Source organism: Plasmodium fragile (assembly GCF_000956335.1).
Source record: "Plasmodium fragile strain nilgiri unplaced genomic scaffold supercont1.2, whole genome shotgun sequence".
In the NCBI taxonomy this organism is placed as follows: Eukaryota; Apicomplexa; class Aconoidasida; order Haemosporida; family Plasmodiidae; genus Plasmodium; species Plasmodium fragile.
In genome coordinates this window covers 472,093-490,438 of record NW_012192582.1, presented here as the reverse complement: position 1 = coordinate 490,438, position 18,346 = coordinate 472,093, and the positions used below count along the sequence as shown (strand labels likewise).

The 18,346-nt window shown below is 37.3% G+C and overlaps 5 protein-coding genes across 5 annotated transcripts in view; 1 reads left to right on the top strand and 4 right to left on the bottom strand.

The window, feature by feature from the left end:
• AK88_00282 (uncharacterized protein) overlaps positions 1-3,196 on the bottom strand; it is a gene marked incomplete at both ends in the record, with an annotated part of 3,676 nt that extends 480 nt beyond the window's left edge. The window contains 3 exons of the mRNA XM_012477933.1: positions 268-355; positions 482-535; positions 662-3,196. Of these exons, the coding sequence (XP_012333356.1) occupies positions 268-355; positions 482-535; positions 662-3,196 (2,677 nt within the window). The remainder of the gene's footprint in view (positions 1-267; positions 356-481; positions 536-661) is intronic.
• Positions 3,197-5,456: 2,260 nt separating this feature from the next.
• On the bottom strand, positions 5,457-8,549 carry AK88_00281 (uncharacterized protein; the record flags this gene model as incomplete). Its single annotated transcript, XM_012477932.1, has 2 exons — positions 5,457-8,007; positions 8,359-8,549. The coding sequence occupies 2 exons, from the start codon at positions 8,547-8,549 to the stop codon at positions 5,457-5,459; spliced, it is 2,742 nt and encodes a 913-aa protein (XP_012333355.1).
• Positions 8,550-10,152: 1,603 nt separating this feature from the next.
• On the bottom strand, positions 10,153-11,802 carry AK88_00280 (uncharacterized protein; the record flags this gene model as incomplete). Its single annotated transcript, XM_012477931.1, has 2 exons — positions 10,153-10,289; positions 10,479-11,802. The coding sequence occupies 2 exons, from the start codon at positions 11,800-11,802 to the stop codon at positions 10,153-10,155; spliced, it is 1,461 nt and encodes a 486-aa protein (XP_012333354.1).
• Positions 11,803-14,242: 2,440 nt separating this feature from the next.
• AK88_00279 (uncharacterized protein) lies at positions 14,243-14,824 on the top strand (the record flags this gene model as incomplete). The annotated part of the gene is made up of 1 exon (XM_012477930.1): positions 14,243-14,824. The coding sequence occupies one exon, from the start codon at positions 14,243-14,245 to the stop codon at positions 14,822-14,824; it is 582 nt and encodes a 193-aa protein (XP_012333353.1).
• A 525-nt stretch (positions 14,825-15,349) lies between these two features.
• AK88_00278 (uncharacterized protein) lies at positions 15,350-17,302 on the bottom strand (the record flags this gene model as incomplete). Its single annotated transcript, XM_012477929.1, has 2 exons — positions 15,350-15,556; positions 15,809-17,302. The coding sequence occupies 2 exons, from the start codon at positions 17,300-17,302 to the stop codon at positions 15,350-15,352; spliced, it is 1,701 nt and encodes a 566-aa protein (XP_012333352.1).
• Between the last annotated feature and the right edge of the window lie 1,044 nt (positions 17,303-18,346).

The following is an 18,346-nucleotide window of genomic DNA, read 5'->3' as shown; positions in this document are numbered from 1 at the left end:
AAAAAAAAAAAAAAAGAAAAAGAAAAAGCATTATGTCAACAATTGGGGCGTACAAACTGCTTAAAAAATACCACACTTGCTCTAAAGCGTCACTTGCAAACTGACATGAACAAGCAAAAAGAAGGGATGGCAAAACTGCGGAATGTGAAACACCCCAGGGGTGCTCCCCTCGGAAATACGTCACCCTTGAATATATTTATTTGCAGCCTCTTTTTTTTTTTTTTTTTTTTTGTTACTTCGCCTTTCTCACGAATTCGAATATCTTACCTTGATCGTTGCACGTGTACAGCAGACACACGAAGAGCATGTGGATGGATGTACCGTTCACCTCTGCTGGATTCATCCTTGATTTGGTCTGCGGGAAAGGGACGCATTTTGGGTGTATAGTACGCACGTGTAGTATGCAAAGTACGTTAATGCAGGCGGGTGGCAGCGCATATGGATACGTATCGATGCATGCACGACGCAAGGCGCAATTTACCGCGTTGACAATGTCCTTAAAAGTTGTCGTCTTTTCCTCAACGTAGGGCACAATCTAAACATATGATGGAGAAGAGGGGGGGAGGAAAATAAGGGACAACTCCAGTTCGTACAAACGTATTCACTAATGCGTGTGTTCAGGTACTGCACTAGCTCCGTCGATAACACTACGCTAACTCACCTGGTCGTTCTGCTGCGCTCGACCCTGCGCGTCACTCGTCTCGTTCTCCGCGGGCTTTACAATGTCGCACAACATTTTCTTTATTTTCGAGACATCCACAAATTTTGCTACATTCTCCATGTTCGCATGTCCAAGTGTACTGCCGCGAGAAACACTTTGGCGGAGCTGCAAAGCAGACGCATTCTCAATCTTGCTGCCCTGCTTGGATAAATTATTTTCATTTTCGTTCTGCCATATATCCTCAAAGTCCATGTTATAGAATTTATCGATGGCGTCATTTAGCCCTTCCTGCATGTGACAATCCTGGTGATCGTCCATATGCTCCGGAAACATGCTTCCCATATTTTTCCCTTCTGCGTAGTTCATATAGCCCATGTCATTTGCCACAAAATCGGAGCTCACTTCGTTCAGAACGACATTTAATTTAAGGTCGCCATTGTAATTACTCGGTGTAATCATTGCCGCTTTGGAAAACTTCATAATTCTATCCGTAACCGTGTTGACGCAATTAATGCAGTTATCCTTCGTTTCAAATATGTACGAAGTTTGATCGATGGAGAAAAGGGCATTCGACACGTACTTCTTTTTTTCCTTCTTCCATAAATCGTACGTAGATAATTCTACGTCATTTATTTCTTTATACAAATTTTCAAAATCAATAAGTGACACATCGAAGGAAGCCTTTACCTTCTTCTGTACTACCGAGTGTAGTACCGTGTTTTTATTCTTATGAGTCCCTTTACCTATATCCATTAGATTCCTAAAATTGCCATGGGCTATTAGCTTACTAGGAACATAATAATGATAATTAAATTTGTTGTTTACGTCTATCGCATTAAGTCTGTTTTCAAAAGTCATCACATTGCGATTCCATAGAGTGTCTTCATCTGGAATGGTTGATATTAGACTTTTTCTCGTGGGACTTCCTCCTTGGTTTTTAAAAAACAAAGAATTCTGTGTACTCATGGGGAAATTTCCCCCTAAGGAGTTCATTAGACTGAAATCTTTATTTTCACTCTTCATGAGTTCTGGTAACGGAAGGCCCGTCATCGTATTACTTCCTTGATGAAATGATAAAATACTTTGGGAATAATTTAAATTATTTCCTATACAATCGTTCAAATTCATATTATCAAAAGCTAGCGATTCTTGCATCACATTTTCTATGTTCAAATCTTCTATTTTGTAATCACTGAAATGCATACTGTTGTTATTCACACTGCTGTTCAGCATCCTTCCATCGCTCACACTTGCACTATTAAAATCGTTATCGTCGAGTAAATTGTCCATTGCAAGGTTTCCACCTAGACTTAGTGCTAAGTTATTTTTAGCACCTTCCCCTCCATAACAGTCCCCTTTATACATCCTCATATTTTCCGCCTCATTCAAGTTGTAATCATACTTATGGTCATCATCATCCTCATCATCGTCTTCTGCGTCGTTGCCCTGCTCTCCATCTTCAAATTCCTTCGAATCCGATCTCTTCATTTTGTGCTTACTTATTTCAGCCTTAAAATAATCCAACTCGGGGCAAATATTCAGGCTGTTAAAGTCTTCATTTCCCCCACCTAACAGGATATCCCTCAATACATCAGAATGGAGAAACAATTTTTTCTTGTAGCACTTAACCATTACATCACTGCAGTCGCTCTCTTGCATGCTGCTACTTCGCACCATAAGGGGCGATTTGCAACTCGTTTGCGTAGCAGCCGTGTCTTCATCCATCCCTTCCTCATTTGCGTCCTCCATTTTTTTCCTCTTCTTATATTCACACGCGTCTATGTCCCCATCAAACTGTATAGACAAATCGTTATTCAAAATTAAGTTCGGCAACAAATAACTATTGCCTGACGAGTGATCATATGTACTGTTCAATTTTAAAAAGAAGGTGTCGACCGATATATTTGACACGGTAACCGAATCCATAGTAATGTCGGACGACTTGGCCAAAGTTGATGACTCCTGCAAAAATTCTAACTTCCTTTTTTTTATTTTTCTATTTGAAATCTCGTTTGCATTTTTTTTTTCTTCTATTAATTCTTCATTCATGTCGCTCTGCTTTGCTATATTCATATTGCTTAAAAAATTGTAGGTCTGGTCATAAATGGCTTCTACTCTATATCCATACACTTTCGTAGCTCCCTCAATCGCTTTAGACGCTCTTGTGAAGGACAGATTAAAATCCCCCGTTTCCAACATTTCATCATTTAGCTCTTCATTGATTTCTTCATCATTTAAATTCACTAAATCTTCCAAATGATCAATAATCCTTATGTCGAATGCGTTCCTTGTACATATTTTATTATGGGACAGTGCTACCATGCAATTTTTAAAAACGTCATTTATTTCTTTCACCTTCGTTTTATCACACTTATCCACATGATCCTTCTGATTATCATCATTATTTTTATTATTTAAAAAGGACAGCCTTCTTATGTTCTTGTTAAATTCTATGGGCTTCTTAAAAAGGTTTTCATTTTCATTTATCCTCGATAGGTTTGCCCCGGCTTTCGTGTTAACTCCCAGCTTTTTCATTCTTTCACTTTTTCCGTGTTGCTGTGTTGAGTGTGTCTACGTATATTGCTAACCCTCAACCGTTGCACCCACGGGACTATATTCTCAAATGGGTAAACATAAACAACCCCTCTAGGCATGCTTCAGGTTTGTATTTGATCAGACGTTCTGTTGATCCGTTTGGCCTCTCTACAACGTTGTGGCTCAAAAGGTTAGTTACCCCCTTAGGCAAAAAAAAAAGGCTTTCTTTAAATTTGCAACGAAAAAAAATAAAATAAAACAAAAAAGGTCTACCCGTGAGCTTCTTAATTCAGATGGGTAATAGCAAAATATGTCCACAGCCTTTATATAGTGTTCAATTCTCTTTTTTTTTCATTCTCTTGGTAAATAAATGCAACTCGGAAAATCTTCACCTTTTCATATGTATTAAAAAAAAAAAAAATTGCTGTTACGTATACGTGCATAACCACGTACAATACAAACACATGCGGTTACTAATTCACTGATGTTCCACGCTTTTGTCTTTTTGTTCCTCGTCATTCCAGAGGTGTGTAATTTTTACTTCCACGGAGAGTTAAGCGTATATGCAGTTGATCACATAAGCATATGTACATATGCACATCCACATGCACAACAATGACTCGACGTCAGCGCCAAGGGTCATTTTGTTCGCAAAAATTTCCTTTGCGAGTTAAAGTATGGCTAACTGCAGAATATACTTTTGCACATGTTTCATTTTTGTGTTACATCATTCGGCAGAAAGTTCAAAATGGACGAATGATAATGAGCGCTAAAAGAAGTTTTTTACACAATGTAAAAAAAAAAAAATGATAAATAAATTTAAATATTGCCAAAACGGGGTTTTTCCTTCAAATATGACAAGCGCAAAATGGAGCATAAACTTGTACATCCTGCGTCCATGGATAATTTTTTTTTTTTTTTTTCCACTTTTGTAAATGTATATATCCGCTCACATATCCTTCGTTATGCGCATTTTTACACGCGTAGTGTTCTTTTTATTTTCCCACTCATTTTCCACTTCTTCTTGTCCTTAATCTTCTCGCAATTTGTAGCCAGTTTATGCAAAAAGGAAGAAACACACAAAAAAAAAAAACAAAAAAAAAAAGTTTAACAAGTCAACGCGCTATTTTTTATTGGGAAATATATTTCATTTTACACCCTTTAGGAGTGCGCCAGATGCAACTACGTTTGCCTTCTTCCACAAACCAGACAAAATGGACGCGCACATAAGTACACATATAATGCTGTGGTACGTATCTCCTGTTCGCTGTAATTTCGCAGAAAAGGGAACCTCAAAGCGATTGTGAGAAAAGGCCTTTCATGCAGTTATACTTTTCCCACGCACACGATGATCTCATGCACGAGGCAAACTGCTAGGAGTGTATACTCTGTTGTACCCTCGTCCTTCATCCAACGTACCAATAATTGAAGAGACACCAAAGGTGGCACTATTTTTCTTTAAAACCATGCGCCGTATTTAAAAGTTCTTTTCAGGCAATACATGCGCTGAGTTACTATGCAGGAACAAATAAAAAAAAAAATTAGACCACACGCATTCCCTCTTATGTTCAATAAGCATATAATATAATCAAATGGTGGTGGCAAGAATGTAATGGAAGAGGAACTGGGCACTTGTTGTCAAGGGTATATATACACAAACGTCTGTGCCAGTGCGTGAATAATTTCTCTGGGGAAAACTTCATTCGGAAAATGACATATAATACAAACATGCTGAACGAATAATGCGCCAAAAAAAAAAAAAGAAAAAAGAAAATGCGATAAAAAAAAAATAAGACAAATGGGACGCAAAGAGCTAAATTTCCATTTTTTAACAAGGGGGAATATTCTCCATTTTTTATATATACAGGCGGAACTCCAAAAATTCGTTCACGCAACGCTGTCAATGTGATACATAACATTGGTATGGTGGATCCAAGCACCTGCGCTGATATCATCCGTATGACACAGAAATAAATACCACAGTTCGTTGTTACCCCTTTATCGTTTTCGCCTTGGCCACAATAAACACAGCATAACTTCGTATGCGCATACGCAAACCACTCTTATTTCTTCGCTTACGTGCAATGTATGTATTTGTAAATGCGGCGACATGGGCTATGGCTAACATCCTGAGGGCACTTCCCTCCTGCTATGAGAAATAAAACTTCAATCAGGAGCAATTAAACGGGCACAATTTGCGGGCGACATTCCTCCCAAAAAACATACGAGCGACTAACCCCAAGAAGGATACGCTCCCTCCTCATTCACTTTCACTTTCCTCATTAAAGTCGTTTTTATTTTTGTTGTACGTAAATTGTGCCTCGTATAAGTCAACAATCTGTTGCGAGGTGGTAGCCTGCTCAGCATTCTTATCCTCCCTGAGCCTCAGAAACCGGGGAAAGCGCAAGCCAATGCCCTTGTCATCCGAATAAACCCCAATGGCTGCCGTATGCACAGGTGAGAGAGACAAGTCTGCCGCTTTCACCTCCCATACGTAATGTGCATCAAACCACACATCGGGATTTAACTTATCCGAAACTTCGTAATAGGATTTTTTGTTTGGTATAATTTTATCACTCAAAGTTTCGTATAATGAGCCAAGAATTTCATCACTAAAACCGGTGCCTGCTTTACACACTGTTTGGAAATTTTCAGTTTCTGAGTTGTACGTGGCTAAAACGAATGCACCATACACTCCACTTCTTTTTCCTTTCCCATAATAACCGGCTATGGGTACTAAATCTACCGAGTCTGATAGTCCTTCTATATAATCCTTTTTTACCTTCAACCAATTTAATGATCTTCTTGATGGTTCGTAAGACGCATTATCCAGCAGCGTTTTCACCATTAGTCCTTCACAATTATTCTCAATTGCATCTTGTAAAAATATATCTATATCTTCTATATTATTCATTTCCGAGTGAGTTGCATAACACAACACTCCATCCTTACATTTCAGTAGTGAATACAAAAGTTTCCTCCTAATTTCTAGCGGTTCTTTAATAACGGGCACACCATTACAACAAATAAGGTCAAACGGAAACAGGCATATTTTTACCTTTATATTTTCAATGTCCACATCTTTTCTCTTTCTCGTGGTCAACACCTGAAATGGTAATATCTTTTTATTCTCTATGTCATAAGCCACAACTTCGCTGTCAATAATGCACTCTTTAGCACCGCTGATAATTTGATCCCGCACTATTTGAATAACATCCGGATACTTCTCTGTCATGGTTTCTAAGTTCCGGCTAAATATTTTTATATTGTCTTTATCTATGTAATGTATTTGAGCCCTTTCTCCATCATATTTATACTCACACGTGAATGTAACATTGTTAAATCGGTCAAGTACTTCTTGTATTCCTTTCGTCGGCTTGGCTAACATAGGTTGCACGGGTAACCCAGCCTTAACTGTGCACTTCTTGCTTAATGTGTTCATGTCATCTCCACTTAACAAATTCTGAATGATAATTTCGATATTGGGCAACTCACAGAGGGCGCTCTTGACTGATTTTTCCATGCACTCAAAAATGTCCGAATCGTCATTAGCTCCGCAGTAGCTTTTCTTTAATTCCTTAAATATGGGTAACAAACGTGTGTCTCCTTCCTTCCCTATGTCGTAAAACAAATTTGGCTTGCTTATTTTTTCATTTCTTATTTTGATGGACTGGACTAGCGCCTCGAAGTCGAAGTGGTCGGGCACGCTCTGATTTTCTTTTTCCTTCTTTATGTTAGAAGGACTCTCCTCATTTGTCTTCTCCACCTTGACCACCCCTTCCTTTTCCCCCTTCAACTTATTCATATCATCCTCCGTTGTGGTGCCGCTAACAGTGCTATCTTGCCCAATGCCACTTCCTTTCCCGCTTAGAAGTTGCTCGTTCATCAATTTCCCCTTTTGCACAATTTCTTCCGGAATGGATGGACGCGTTATAATAAAAGCATAAGATAGGGCCTGCAACACAGTAGCGCTGTTCACCCCGATTCTCAATCGCTGTTGTAAAAAGCGAACAATATATTTCGCTTCACTAGTTTTCGCACTCACCAACAACTTCTTAATTACTTCTCTCTTTTTCTGCTGCGAATTAGAACCACTCAAATTGGGTATGCTCTTCAGTTCATTAAACACTGACTGGATAGTCAAACGAGGCAAAGGAAAAATAGTCCTCATCTTGCAAGAACAACTTTCTGCTATTATACCAAGATCCTCAATTTGTTGTAAATCTTTTTTTATGCTTGATTCAGTTCTACTATACGCCTCAGACATTGTTTTCAAAATCAAAGCTTCTCCTACACCGGCTTCAACATTTAAATAATCAGGTGCTACTTTGTTTAGCGTTATGTACACAGCTGGAATTAAATCGTTGGGACTGTAGTATATTAAAACTCTAAAAACATTGGACAAGATAATTGCCACATTTTTCTTGCTACCAGTTCCACTTCCCTTTAATTCTTCTATTTGATTAAATGTATTTGTGAGAAAAGTGAACAATAATGAATCTTTAAACTTGTGTTTTTCTTTATCCTTTGGCGAAAGGTATAAATTACTTACATCAAAATGTACGGGGTTAAATTTGGGCGATGTCAGGTCGCTCACTTTATCATCTTCCGTAACGCTGCAATTAAATAGGGACCCTTTTTTTATATCATTTTCGCTCTTCCCTTTAGCCTTTTTCGCTTTTGTGTTTCCATCACTTGTTATTTTTCTCTTGGTTGTTTCTTTCTCCTCCTTCTTCATTTTGGATTCCTCCTTAACGTCTGTTTCATCCTTCTGTTCATCCATTGTTTTCTTCGGGAAGGAAAAGCATTTCCTGCAGAGGCGGAAAATGAAAAAAGGCAAAGTGATTAATCTTACTACACTTGCAGCGGTTGTGTACAGATGTACAGACGGCAAATGGTACTACGTGTATGACAGCACGATGTTGTATGCATCTCGATCTGTCAAAATGGACTCGCATGTTGTTCAAGGCTCAAAACAGGGGTGCCTCTACATACGCAGACACACAAACGCACACGCACATATATATATGTACATTTTATTTTTTCATCTGCTCTGCATGCACAGAAACAGAGGTCAATAGCTATTGCTGAGCAAATGGTGCTTTCCCCCATTTCGCACTCTCATCATTTTTTCTCTCTTTTAAAACTTAAAATGTCCATACAAAAAATCGCTGTGTCTATTCGATGCAATGTTTGTAAAGTTGGTAAAAACTTTCACGTTGAAAACTGTTTTGCGCTTGTAGAATTTATTCTTTTGCATAAAGGGTATTATATAAGCGTATTCTCTTCTCATGCAACTGTTAATTTTGCACAAAAGCATTCTCGCTATGAGGAGTAGCACAAGCAATTTCATGTTAGCGCAACTGCCTATACATATGCACGCACAGGCTATTGAGGGAATATGTAATGGTGCCCGCAGCCATTGGTCTCGCCGCAACAGGCAGCTTGATCATGCCTAAGCGTACAAATAGAATCATGAAAAGCACTTCGCGCAGCCTCTTGCATATCCCTGGGGACACTCGCCACATGACTGCCGGCTGTACACTCAGTGCATTGCTGACGTTCGTTCACCCCATATCATAGCCCATTTTTTTCCAGGTACGATATCTTTCTCTCACTCTTTATACACATTTCTTAAGTTCACATGAGAATGACTAACAAAATATGCTTATCTTTTTATTTATTAAAAACTCACTCTAAAGTTACTTGCTTAAGTGCCTTTTCCATAATTAATAAAACTTAAAAAATGAAATTGTTTAAAAAAAAAAAAAAAAAAAAAATAGCCAAGGTAATTTCAAATATTGAAGTGTAAAAAAAAAAAAAAAAAAAAAAAGAGAGATTACATGAGAAAATCTTCAAAAGGTGTTTATAAATCTTCTTATATGTTGTTCACACACATATGCGAAGTTCTTTTTCCTTAAATTTGTCACTAATTTGGAATAATTTTTTTAAAAAGGGAAAGAATTTTCTACATTCTCTAGCAGAATATCATTAAAAAAGCCAATAGTATACGAAAAAAACAAGAGAGCATAAAGGAGATGGGGAAAATTACGCTACATTTAAAAATATAATTATGTGTATATCAATAAAAAAACGAAATACTTCGCAGGAGGGGAAAAAAAAAAAAAATACACATTTGCTTATATGCGTGGATATATACACACTACATGTATGCGTGTAAAAATGCATCTATAGCAGAAAGGCGAAAAGGGGGGAAAAAAAAAAAACACACACACACAAAAAAATAGTAATAATAAACTCTAAAGGCACATGTTACTTCAAAAAAAGTTTTTCCCTTTTGTGTAATTTTAAATTTGTTCAATTTTACTAAAAAAGGGGGCGAAGAATTATGCAAAAAAAAAAAAATAAAATAAAATAAAAAACAAGGACTGTAAATGAAACAGCGCGTATTTTGAGGAAGCTTAAAAGGAGAAAGTGTAAAATGTGTTACAAAAAGGAGATTTTTTTTTTTTTCTTTATGTCCCATTAAATGCAAAATGATTAAAATAACAATGTATAAGACTTAAATTGAAAAATAATAAAAGTGCGAGAAGAAAATAAAAATGATAAAATGTTTTATGTTCCCCATTACTGGAGCATTCAATTTGTGTGTAAATCGAGGCAAAACTACTACTCAGCTATTCCCCACAAGTTCATGTACGAGGTATTTAAATTATGGTGCTCAATTTTTTTTACCACTAAACCGAAAAGAGGGGGGGAGTCCGCTCGCCGGTGTGATAGTGAGTACGCATATAAGTACATGCTCCCTTGCGAGGGTACGTGCACACGAGTACATGCGCATAGGCACGCTTGCACACGCTCCCATTCAGGGACATGTCGTTACACACGCACACATTTATGTGGCGCCTTTGCGCACACGCACCAGGCGCATTTGTTACCAATTCCAACAGCTACGTAGCATTTCCAAAATAAGTTCAGCGCTCGCTGCAACTCAGCTAAATTCGAATACACTTAAAAAAATAAACAGACATAACTACAGTTATCAAACATAAAACAATGACGAGCCCCGTGACATAGACAAAGGCGAATTCGTGTTGCTCCAGCTTTATTTTCAAGTTCATTCCAAAAACTCCTACAAAAAAAAAGGAAAAAAAAAAAAAAGGCATCAAATGTGATAACTCGTTCGTCCTTACCTTATATGAGAAGCAAATATGCGACATTTTTCCATGCTGTCTACACCGCTACACCTTTATACCCCACATATAGGCAAGCATAATTAAGGCATTTCCTCAAAAGGTGAGCGAAGAGCACAATAACTAACCTGTTATGAGTGTTCCTATGCCAAAGCCGGAATTAATTAAGCTGATAACTATGTCCATACGTATCAAATTGTTCCTAGAAAGAGACAAATCGGATACTATTTTGTTTTCCAAGTTCTGCATTAACTCATGTAAATGCTTCGCTTGATCATGTATCTGATGCAGTTCTTGGTCAAAATATTCGAGGAGCATTTGCAAGTCCTGATTCGTTGACTCCTTGTTGTCTTCCTCCCCATTAATAGGATTAAAATAACACTTGGTTAATTCCATTTTTTTCAAGTCCCCATTATTTTCTGATATTTCATGAAAAGCCTTAATGAAGGAATTTACTTTATTTATTAAAATATTGGTTGGTTCTTTTAAGTTGTGTAAATTCGTCAACACATCCTGATAATTCGTAACTTTTAAAGTAAATTTAATATCTGCAAAATCTTTACTTAAGAGTTTCATTTCTGCATTTAAATGCTCAATGGTACTTGCGAAAACACATTCTAAGGCACTAAATTCAAAGGGTCTTTTCTCCATAATCTTGGCGTTAGCTTTGTACAAATTGGTATATTTTTTGGAGACATTACATAGTTTCCTAATTAGATCATCGCGAATTAAATCCTCTTTTATTACTAGGAACACACTAGAGTGTAAGATGATGCATGTTAACGGAGGAAGGGATACAAGAATGGCATTTAACCGGGCTTCTATGCTGGCTATATTATTATTTTCTGCAAGAAGTTGCTTACAATCTCGATAGTTTATTAAGCCACTCTTCTGTTTTATATAATTTATGTGGCAACATTGTTTCACTCTTTTCAAAAATTCAGTGCATAAATATTCCCTTATAAAACACTTTCCACCAAAAATTTCTACTATGACATGTCTTTTTAATTTGCTTAGTTGAATTAGGTAATCATTTTCGTGCAGTATTCCTTCCAATTTAAGGTTGGACTCCCTCTTCGCTGGGTCCATGTTGTAAGTCAGGTTGTAATTATCGTGGTTGCTCTGACCGCTCGAGTTGTTGTTGCTGTTACACAGCGAGTTACGTATCCTGGCCTTCAATTCCGTGTTGTCGTCATTCAAAAAATATCTTTCCCTATTTGTAAAAGTGGAATTATTTACCGAGTTTTCCATTCTCGAAAGGGTATCCAGCTCATCCTTTTCCTTCTTATAACGATTAATTATCTTGTTCTTCAAATTGTAGTTATACGTATTTTTCTCGAAACTTGTCATGTTCACAATGTCATCATCGTCATTGAAATCTAGCTCGTCGCAGTCGTAGTTGCGCTTTAGGCATTCCCCGTTGTCCTTGAGCGTAAAGGATTCATAAGACATTTTAAATATAAAGATAAGTTAGTATAGCGAAAAGTTGTTGAAAATTTCACTAAAATGGGACAAACAAAACTACGCAGCGGCGAAAAAACACAAAGCACACAGGTGAAGGAACAATACAGAACGGTGACAAAATATATCCTAACGTATAATCTTAAAGAACGAGAATCTAGCCACATGGATTATAAAAACAGCATAAACAAATTGTGCACTAATGCGTATGCACATGCATGTACATGCCACCTTCGCCATAAGACTCTTTCCTTGTCAACGTACGAAAATGAGCAGACACGCCGAAGGTCAAAACATTGGGCACGTTAAAAAAAGAAAGCAATTCCACCAATATTACTATTTTTTATATTTGTACACTAATGAAACGCGCACGGTATGGCCATATTCATCAGGTTAACTAAAAGAGACTAATAACCCCAGTAACCAAAATGAAGTGCCATGTAAAAAACAATACATTCAAAATGGAAAAAAAAAAAAAAAAAAAAAAAAAAAAAAAAAGCTCTTATAAAAAGTGCTTGAGAAAGCCCGAAATGGAAATGGTTTTTTAATTTTGTTCCTTATCGGCGCGGGTCCAGCTGGTTTCTTTTTTACGTTTTCTTTTGTAGTAGCATGAAAGCAAAAAAAAAAAAAAAAAAAAAAAAAAAAACTAAGTCCTCTTTAGGAACATTCTAAAAAAGATTGCTGAAGTATATATACACGTGTAAATGCATATATTTTTGCGTCACCGCAGGAGCATTTTGGCATGTTATCCAGACTTTATGTTCGCGAAAGCAATTTTAACTTGGGCAATAAAGAAAGTGGGACAATTAGCAACCTGGGCTACGAGGAAAATGTGCAAAATGTTTAGGTGCACAAACGCGTAAACATACACATATAAAGTGATAAGCACTATTTCAGGTCATATGTGTAATACGCATGCACAATTGTGAAGGGCACCGAACGGAGGAACAAGAATATTGTGTATACGCTAAAATGGAAAAAATGAGTAAAAGAGGAAAATTTAAAAACTCTTCACTCCGAGCCGTATATAAGCATACACGTGCTCCTCCAGCATGTCTGGAATTCGGTAATGCAAAGCAAGTATGCACTGGCATCCGTGTGTTGACTTTTACAAAGTTGCCCTTTGTCATTTCACAAGTGTAATGCGCCACATGCCATTTGCTTGCCAATTGTTCCTTGCCATTATTGCGGTGGCTACGCTTCGCTAAAAAGGATTAAACTTTTGCTGCTCCTTATGCGTGTGTGTAAATATCCATGTTGCGCAAATTTTTGCTGCGTTTTTTATTTTCCATTCTTGCCATTTCCAAAAATCGTCATAATGTTTGGCACCCCCAACGTGAAAGTAACTACATTTTAAAAAGCCCATAAACAGCTAATTAGCACAACAGTGAATTTTTCTCAAAACAAGATATTTTGTTTATTTATATTTTTTATTCATTTTATTTATTTTTAAGTGCTACACAAAATTCGCACAGGGGTCATATATGTGTTCATACTGGTTATATCCCGGTTCGGTGTTCATGTTCCGCTTGGTGAACCGTCCTTGGAACACGCGCTTGCCGTTTTTTTCCTTAACTGTTTTGCTTCTGCCAGTTTGTTCAAAAAAAAAAGTTCCCCTTCTGGTATTGTATACATATGATGACGTCGGCGTTGCTTTTACAAAATGGTGTTCACCATAACGTCAATTTTTCCGTGTGAAAAAAACGAAAAGCAACATATGACACGAAAACAAAAAAAAAAAAAAAAAAAAAGGGCAAACATAACGCGAAGAGTCAACGTTGTAGGACCTTTGCAAATGCTTTTTTTGATGAAGTCCCATTTAATGCTTTTCATTTTCGCTCATGTTTGATGAATGGTTTCGCCCCAGTGGTCGCCCACTCAAAACAAGGAACATAAAAGTGTATCCCCAAATGTATACAAAAAACAAAAATATATATATATATTCCCTTTTTCGCGTCAAACACAATATTCCCGCTTTAGCGCAGCAGACGGAAAATTCCAATGCAACATTAAGAAAATAAAAATAAATGAAAAAAACCCATTTAACGTTCTGTATGCATATTTTCCACATTAACAGAATAAAAAGACACTTTTTCTTTCATGTCCGAGGAGGGTTCTCTCCCTGTACTTCATCATAAATAACTACTTCGGCGTTTCGTAAAATTTGCCCTTTTTGTAACCACGTGAGGGCATGCTCAAATGGAAAACATTCCGAGAACTGGGCCTTCAATATGATCGTGTACATTCGCGTCCACAGCGTAAGCAGCTAAGGCCTTTTGCACCTTCGCACACTCACGCTTGCATATGCACATATAAATATATACGCTTATATGTACCACCACCACCCGTCCATATACATCGTGTGCTCCCTGAGCGCATCTAACCCTATGCGTTTTCCCCCCTCGCTGGACCCAATGACCGCATGCGCAAAATGAGCAAATATACAGGCTCCCTACTTACAGTACTGATAAGCAGTACAATCGGGTGGAACTTGAACAGGCTATATCGGCAAAACGAATTGAATATCCATGGGGTTAAAAATAATCATGACGTAATCGTAGTTAGACAAGTAAATATTTCTGATAAGAAGAACTCGGACAATCACCTGCACAGTGAAAATAATACAACCACGGCCACCAAGGGAGGTCCCCAGTCGGCCATTTTAAATGAAAAGGACTTAGTAAATTTGGTGCAGAATTTTAAGGATATCAATAAAAAACACAAGGGATTCTGCGAAACTAGCATTTTTAAAAATTCCACCTTCTCAAACACAAATAACGAACATAACGGTGAAGACAGTTTTAACACATACTTAATAATAGACAAATGGAAAACAAAAAACGATTTTGAAAAGTCCAAAAAGGAGTTCGAAATGTTGTTCTCACAGAAAAATCACATATATGATAAAAAAATGGAAGATATTTATCTGAACTATGAAATGTATAATAATAATTACGAAACTGTCTCAGCACAAAATATTTTCCAGAAATTGTACTACTTTATTTTTAACTAGACGGATTCGCATATTTGTCAAAAACGAATTTGTTTTTTTTACGTTGTGTGCTGTCTCGCTTGGTGACGACATACAGCCCCCCTGTTTGCCACCTCCACCCCTGTCACATCCTTCCGAGCTTGCCATTCTTATAATGCGAAGCTATTAAACATTATGCCATCGGTGAATAAACACTAAAGCGATAAGCACAAATGACACATTAACACTGATGTGTAAAAGCCCTACTACTTATTTAGGGTGTAGCAGCGGGAACTTCAAAAAGGGGAAGAAAAGGGGTTAATTTACTCATTGGAAAAATACAAAAAAATAAGTGTTCTTATGCTTTAAAAAAAGAAGAATAAGAAGTGATTAATATGGGTAAGGCCAAAATGCCATGTAACAGAAATGCGATAAAGGAGAACATAAAATAGTAAAATTTGGGGGAAGTAAAAAAAAAAAAAGAAAACAAGGTTCTTCCCAATTTACCATTCGTCACGTGGGCATTTTTTATGCTCCCTGTTGGGACCCTCATTCGATACTCCGTTTTCACGATTTGACAAAATACTTGGCAATGGCATCATCAGATAGGAACGAATTGTGAGCTTCATCATGCTGAGCAGGATCTACTTTAAATCTCACCAGGGCAGATGGAATCAGGTTGCAATCGGACAGCCTTTTCTGAGGATCAAATTTACATATCCCCGGAGTTTCATAGATGAACCATTTCTTGGGCGCTACCGCAGGTTTCAGGAACTAACAGAAGGACATAGGGAAAAGTGACAAGTGGAAATATTGCACCAAATGGGGAAAGTCATACAAACGCGTAGCTTCGTGAAAAGTGAAATCGAAAAATAGACTAGGAATGAGGGCAAACTAACGAACAAATGGGGGACAGACACAATAATGTAATTTTTTTTGTGTGTCCTCCCTAATAAGTGGATTAAAAAAAGTGTTCTCCCAAGTTGATCTCTCCCCAACGCGTGAGAACTCCCTTGCTTGACTTACCTTTTTTATATTTTCATTCACCTCATGTATTGGGGTCCCAGCCGAAAAGGACATTTCAAGGACATAAGAATCAGGGAACAATATTTTCAAGACCGCCTTTGAATAAACCTTTCTTGTGGACATTTTCTCCAACTGCAGTTTGGTCTTCGACTTGAAGGTCTGTTCTTTGTACAAGTTTCTAATATTGGGGATAAGGAATGCTAAGTCTTCTGATGGCTCTTCCTTTTCCGAATCTGACGAACTATTCCTTCCACCTTTAGGTGCATTTGGCTGAAAGCGATATATTTTTGGATTCAAGTCGACAGCCTGGTTCATCAGTTTCTCCATTTGCTCCTTCTTCTGGCGCAGCAGCTTGTCTATTTCTTCATCGCTTTTTATTTTGCCCTTCTTTAGGGTATCCACACAGACAATGTTCGATTTAAAGGGGTCAAACGCAGCCTTAGGAGGACTATCAATTTTTATGGAATCCTTGGCGATATGTTGCAAACTCTCATAAATGCAGAGTAACAACAAAGTGTCTACTCTCTCCATCACGTAAAATACGTGCACTTCGACAAAGCCTATGGAGAGTAAAAAATTTCTGGCCTCTTGATGTATCAATATTTTTTTTTTCATTATATCATTGTTAGACTTCAAAATTCTTGTATTTAAAGCATTTGGATTATTTAAAATATTTTTTACAATTTTGCACAAAATTGGAATGATATTTTTTAAATCATCCATGTCAATTTTTTTCAGCTTCTCCGTTTCATTAATGCTTTTAATTGTACTGATTTTCTCCTCCGAATAGCTACGGCAGGTATAATTTTCCTCATCGTAGGACAAGTAAAAAATGTCCTCTTTGTCAATCTGTGTAATGTTATTTTCAATCATGTTCTCTAGTTTTTCCTTATCATATTTTATAAATGAACATTTTGTTCCTCCCCCATTTTCTGCCACCTTCACACTTTTGTCTGTTCCACCTTTCCTTTTACCCACGTTTTTATCATCCACATTGGTACCATCTAATGTGCTAATTATCCTGGGGCTTTGGTTGTTCAATTCACAATCTTCGCGAAATGCTTGGTAGCTATTCGCACATTCGTCCATCACACCTTTCTTCAGCTTTTTATGCAAATTGCTTAAACTGTGTTCCTTATTTAAACTGTTCAAGTTGGACGTGTCGTCACCATTTTGATGTTTTAACTCTCTCGGGGCCCTCTTTTCACTCGATCCAACTTTGCCTATGTGGTTTGTCAGCTCTTTATTACAATATTCTGTATTTTTATCATCTTCCTTGTGAATTCCCAACTCTTTCTTAATTTCGTCGAGCAACCGTATGGGTATTTTTAGCTTATTCCATTCATCTTCCCCTAGATTCTTCAAACTCTCCACAGAATCAAGCCAATTGTCTTCCACAATGATTTTGATAAATGGCTTCAGCTGCTCCGCGCCCTTGTTGATTTTCTGCCCCACGCGGAGCAGCAATTTTACGACTTCGTTTTCTGGGTCCATTCTGGGCAGCGTCTGTTCACAAACTCGGCAACTTATCAACTTGGCCGATATGCAAATTGCTAAGTGGTACTTTTGCTGCCTTACAGTTTAGCCAACAAAAGAAACGCGTAGACCGAATTCACACACTACGGGCTCATCACATAACGGCAGTGTTTCCCCCCTAGTACAGCTGCAAAGGATTTATACTTACAGACTGGTATTTATCCCACCCCCTTGAACTCTATCGAAAGCATGAGAAATTCAAACTAGTACTGCTACTTTTGCATGGATGTTAAAATTTTGCACACGTACTGCACGTTTAACCAGTAACCGTTTTAAAACCCTGCTTATCTAATTAGGATTGTTATTCTTGTTTGATAGATGAGTGAACACAAAACAGGTGTCAACTAAGCGTGGTACAGCGTAAAATATACACACAGGTGTTAACATATGCATATATTCGGTCACGATTATATATGCTCATGTTTCATATGAGTGTATGCTTACGTCTGTTTTTTTCACTGTGCAATTTTTCAACATCAGAGAAGTGCCTACTTCGTGGATCACAAAAACAGTTTCAGAAGGTAGGCGTGTGAATTCTATATTTTCTTTTTTTTCTTCTTTTCTTAAAAGCTTCCTACCTGTTTTGTCATTCCTACTATTCAATGACAATGCATTCCATAGGCGTAATGACACAATTCGTTGCAGCAAAATAGGTAATTTTGCCGCTATTTTTTTTTTTTTTTTTGTTCGTACTTGTCGAAAAATGAAGTTGATCTGTTTCTGCCAACTCTATGTCGATTTCCATAAAATGTATTTTTTTTTCGAATTTCTCTTTGCGTTCTGCGCTTAACCAATTCTGAAAATCGTATTTCTAATTTATATTTTTTATATCGACCACATGACGCTTTTTAATTATAAACATGTAACATATAACCTTGGGTACAAATGCACAACCGCTATTTGCTTTTGCTTCTCCCTCATTCCTTGTGCTCCTGCCATTTTATAAAATTATGACAAATTGCTGGGTACTTACTCTAGAGAAAAAAAAAAATAAAATAAAAG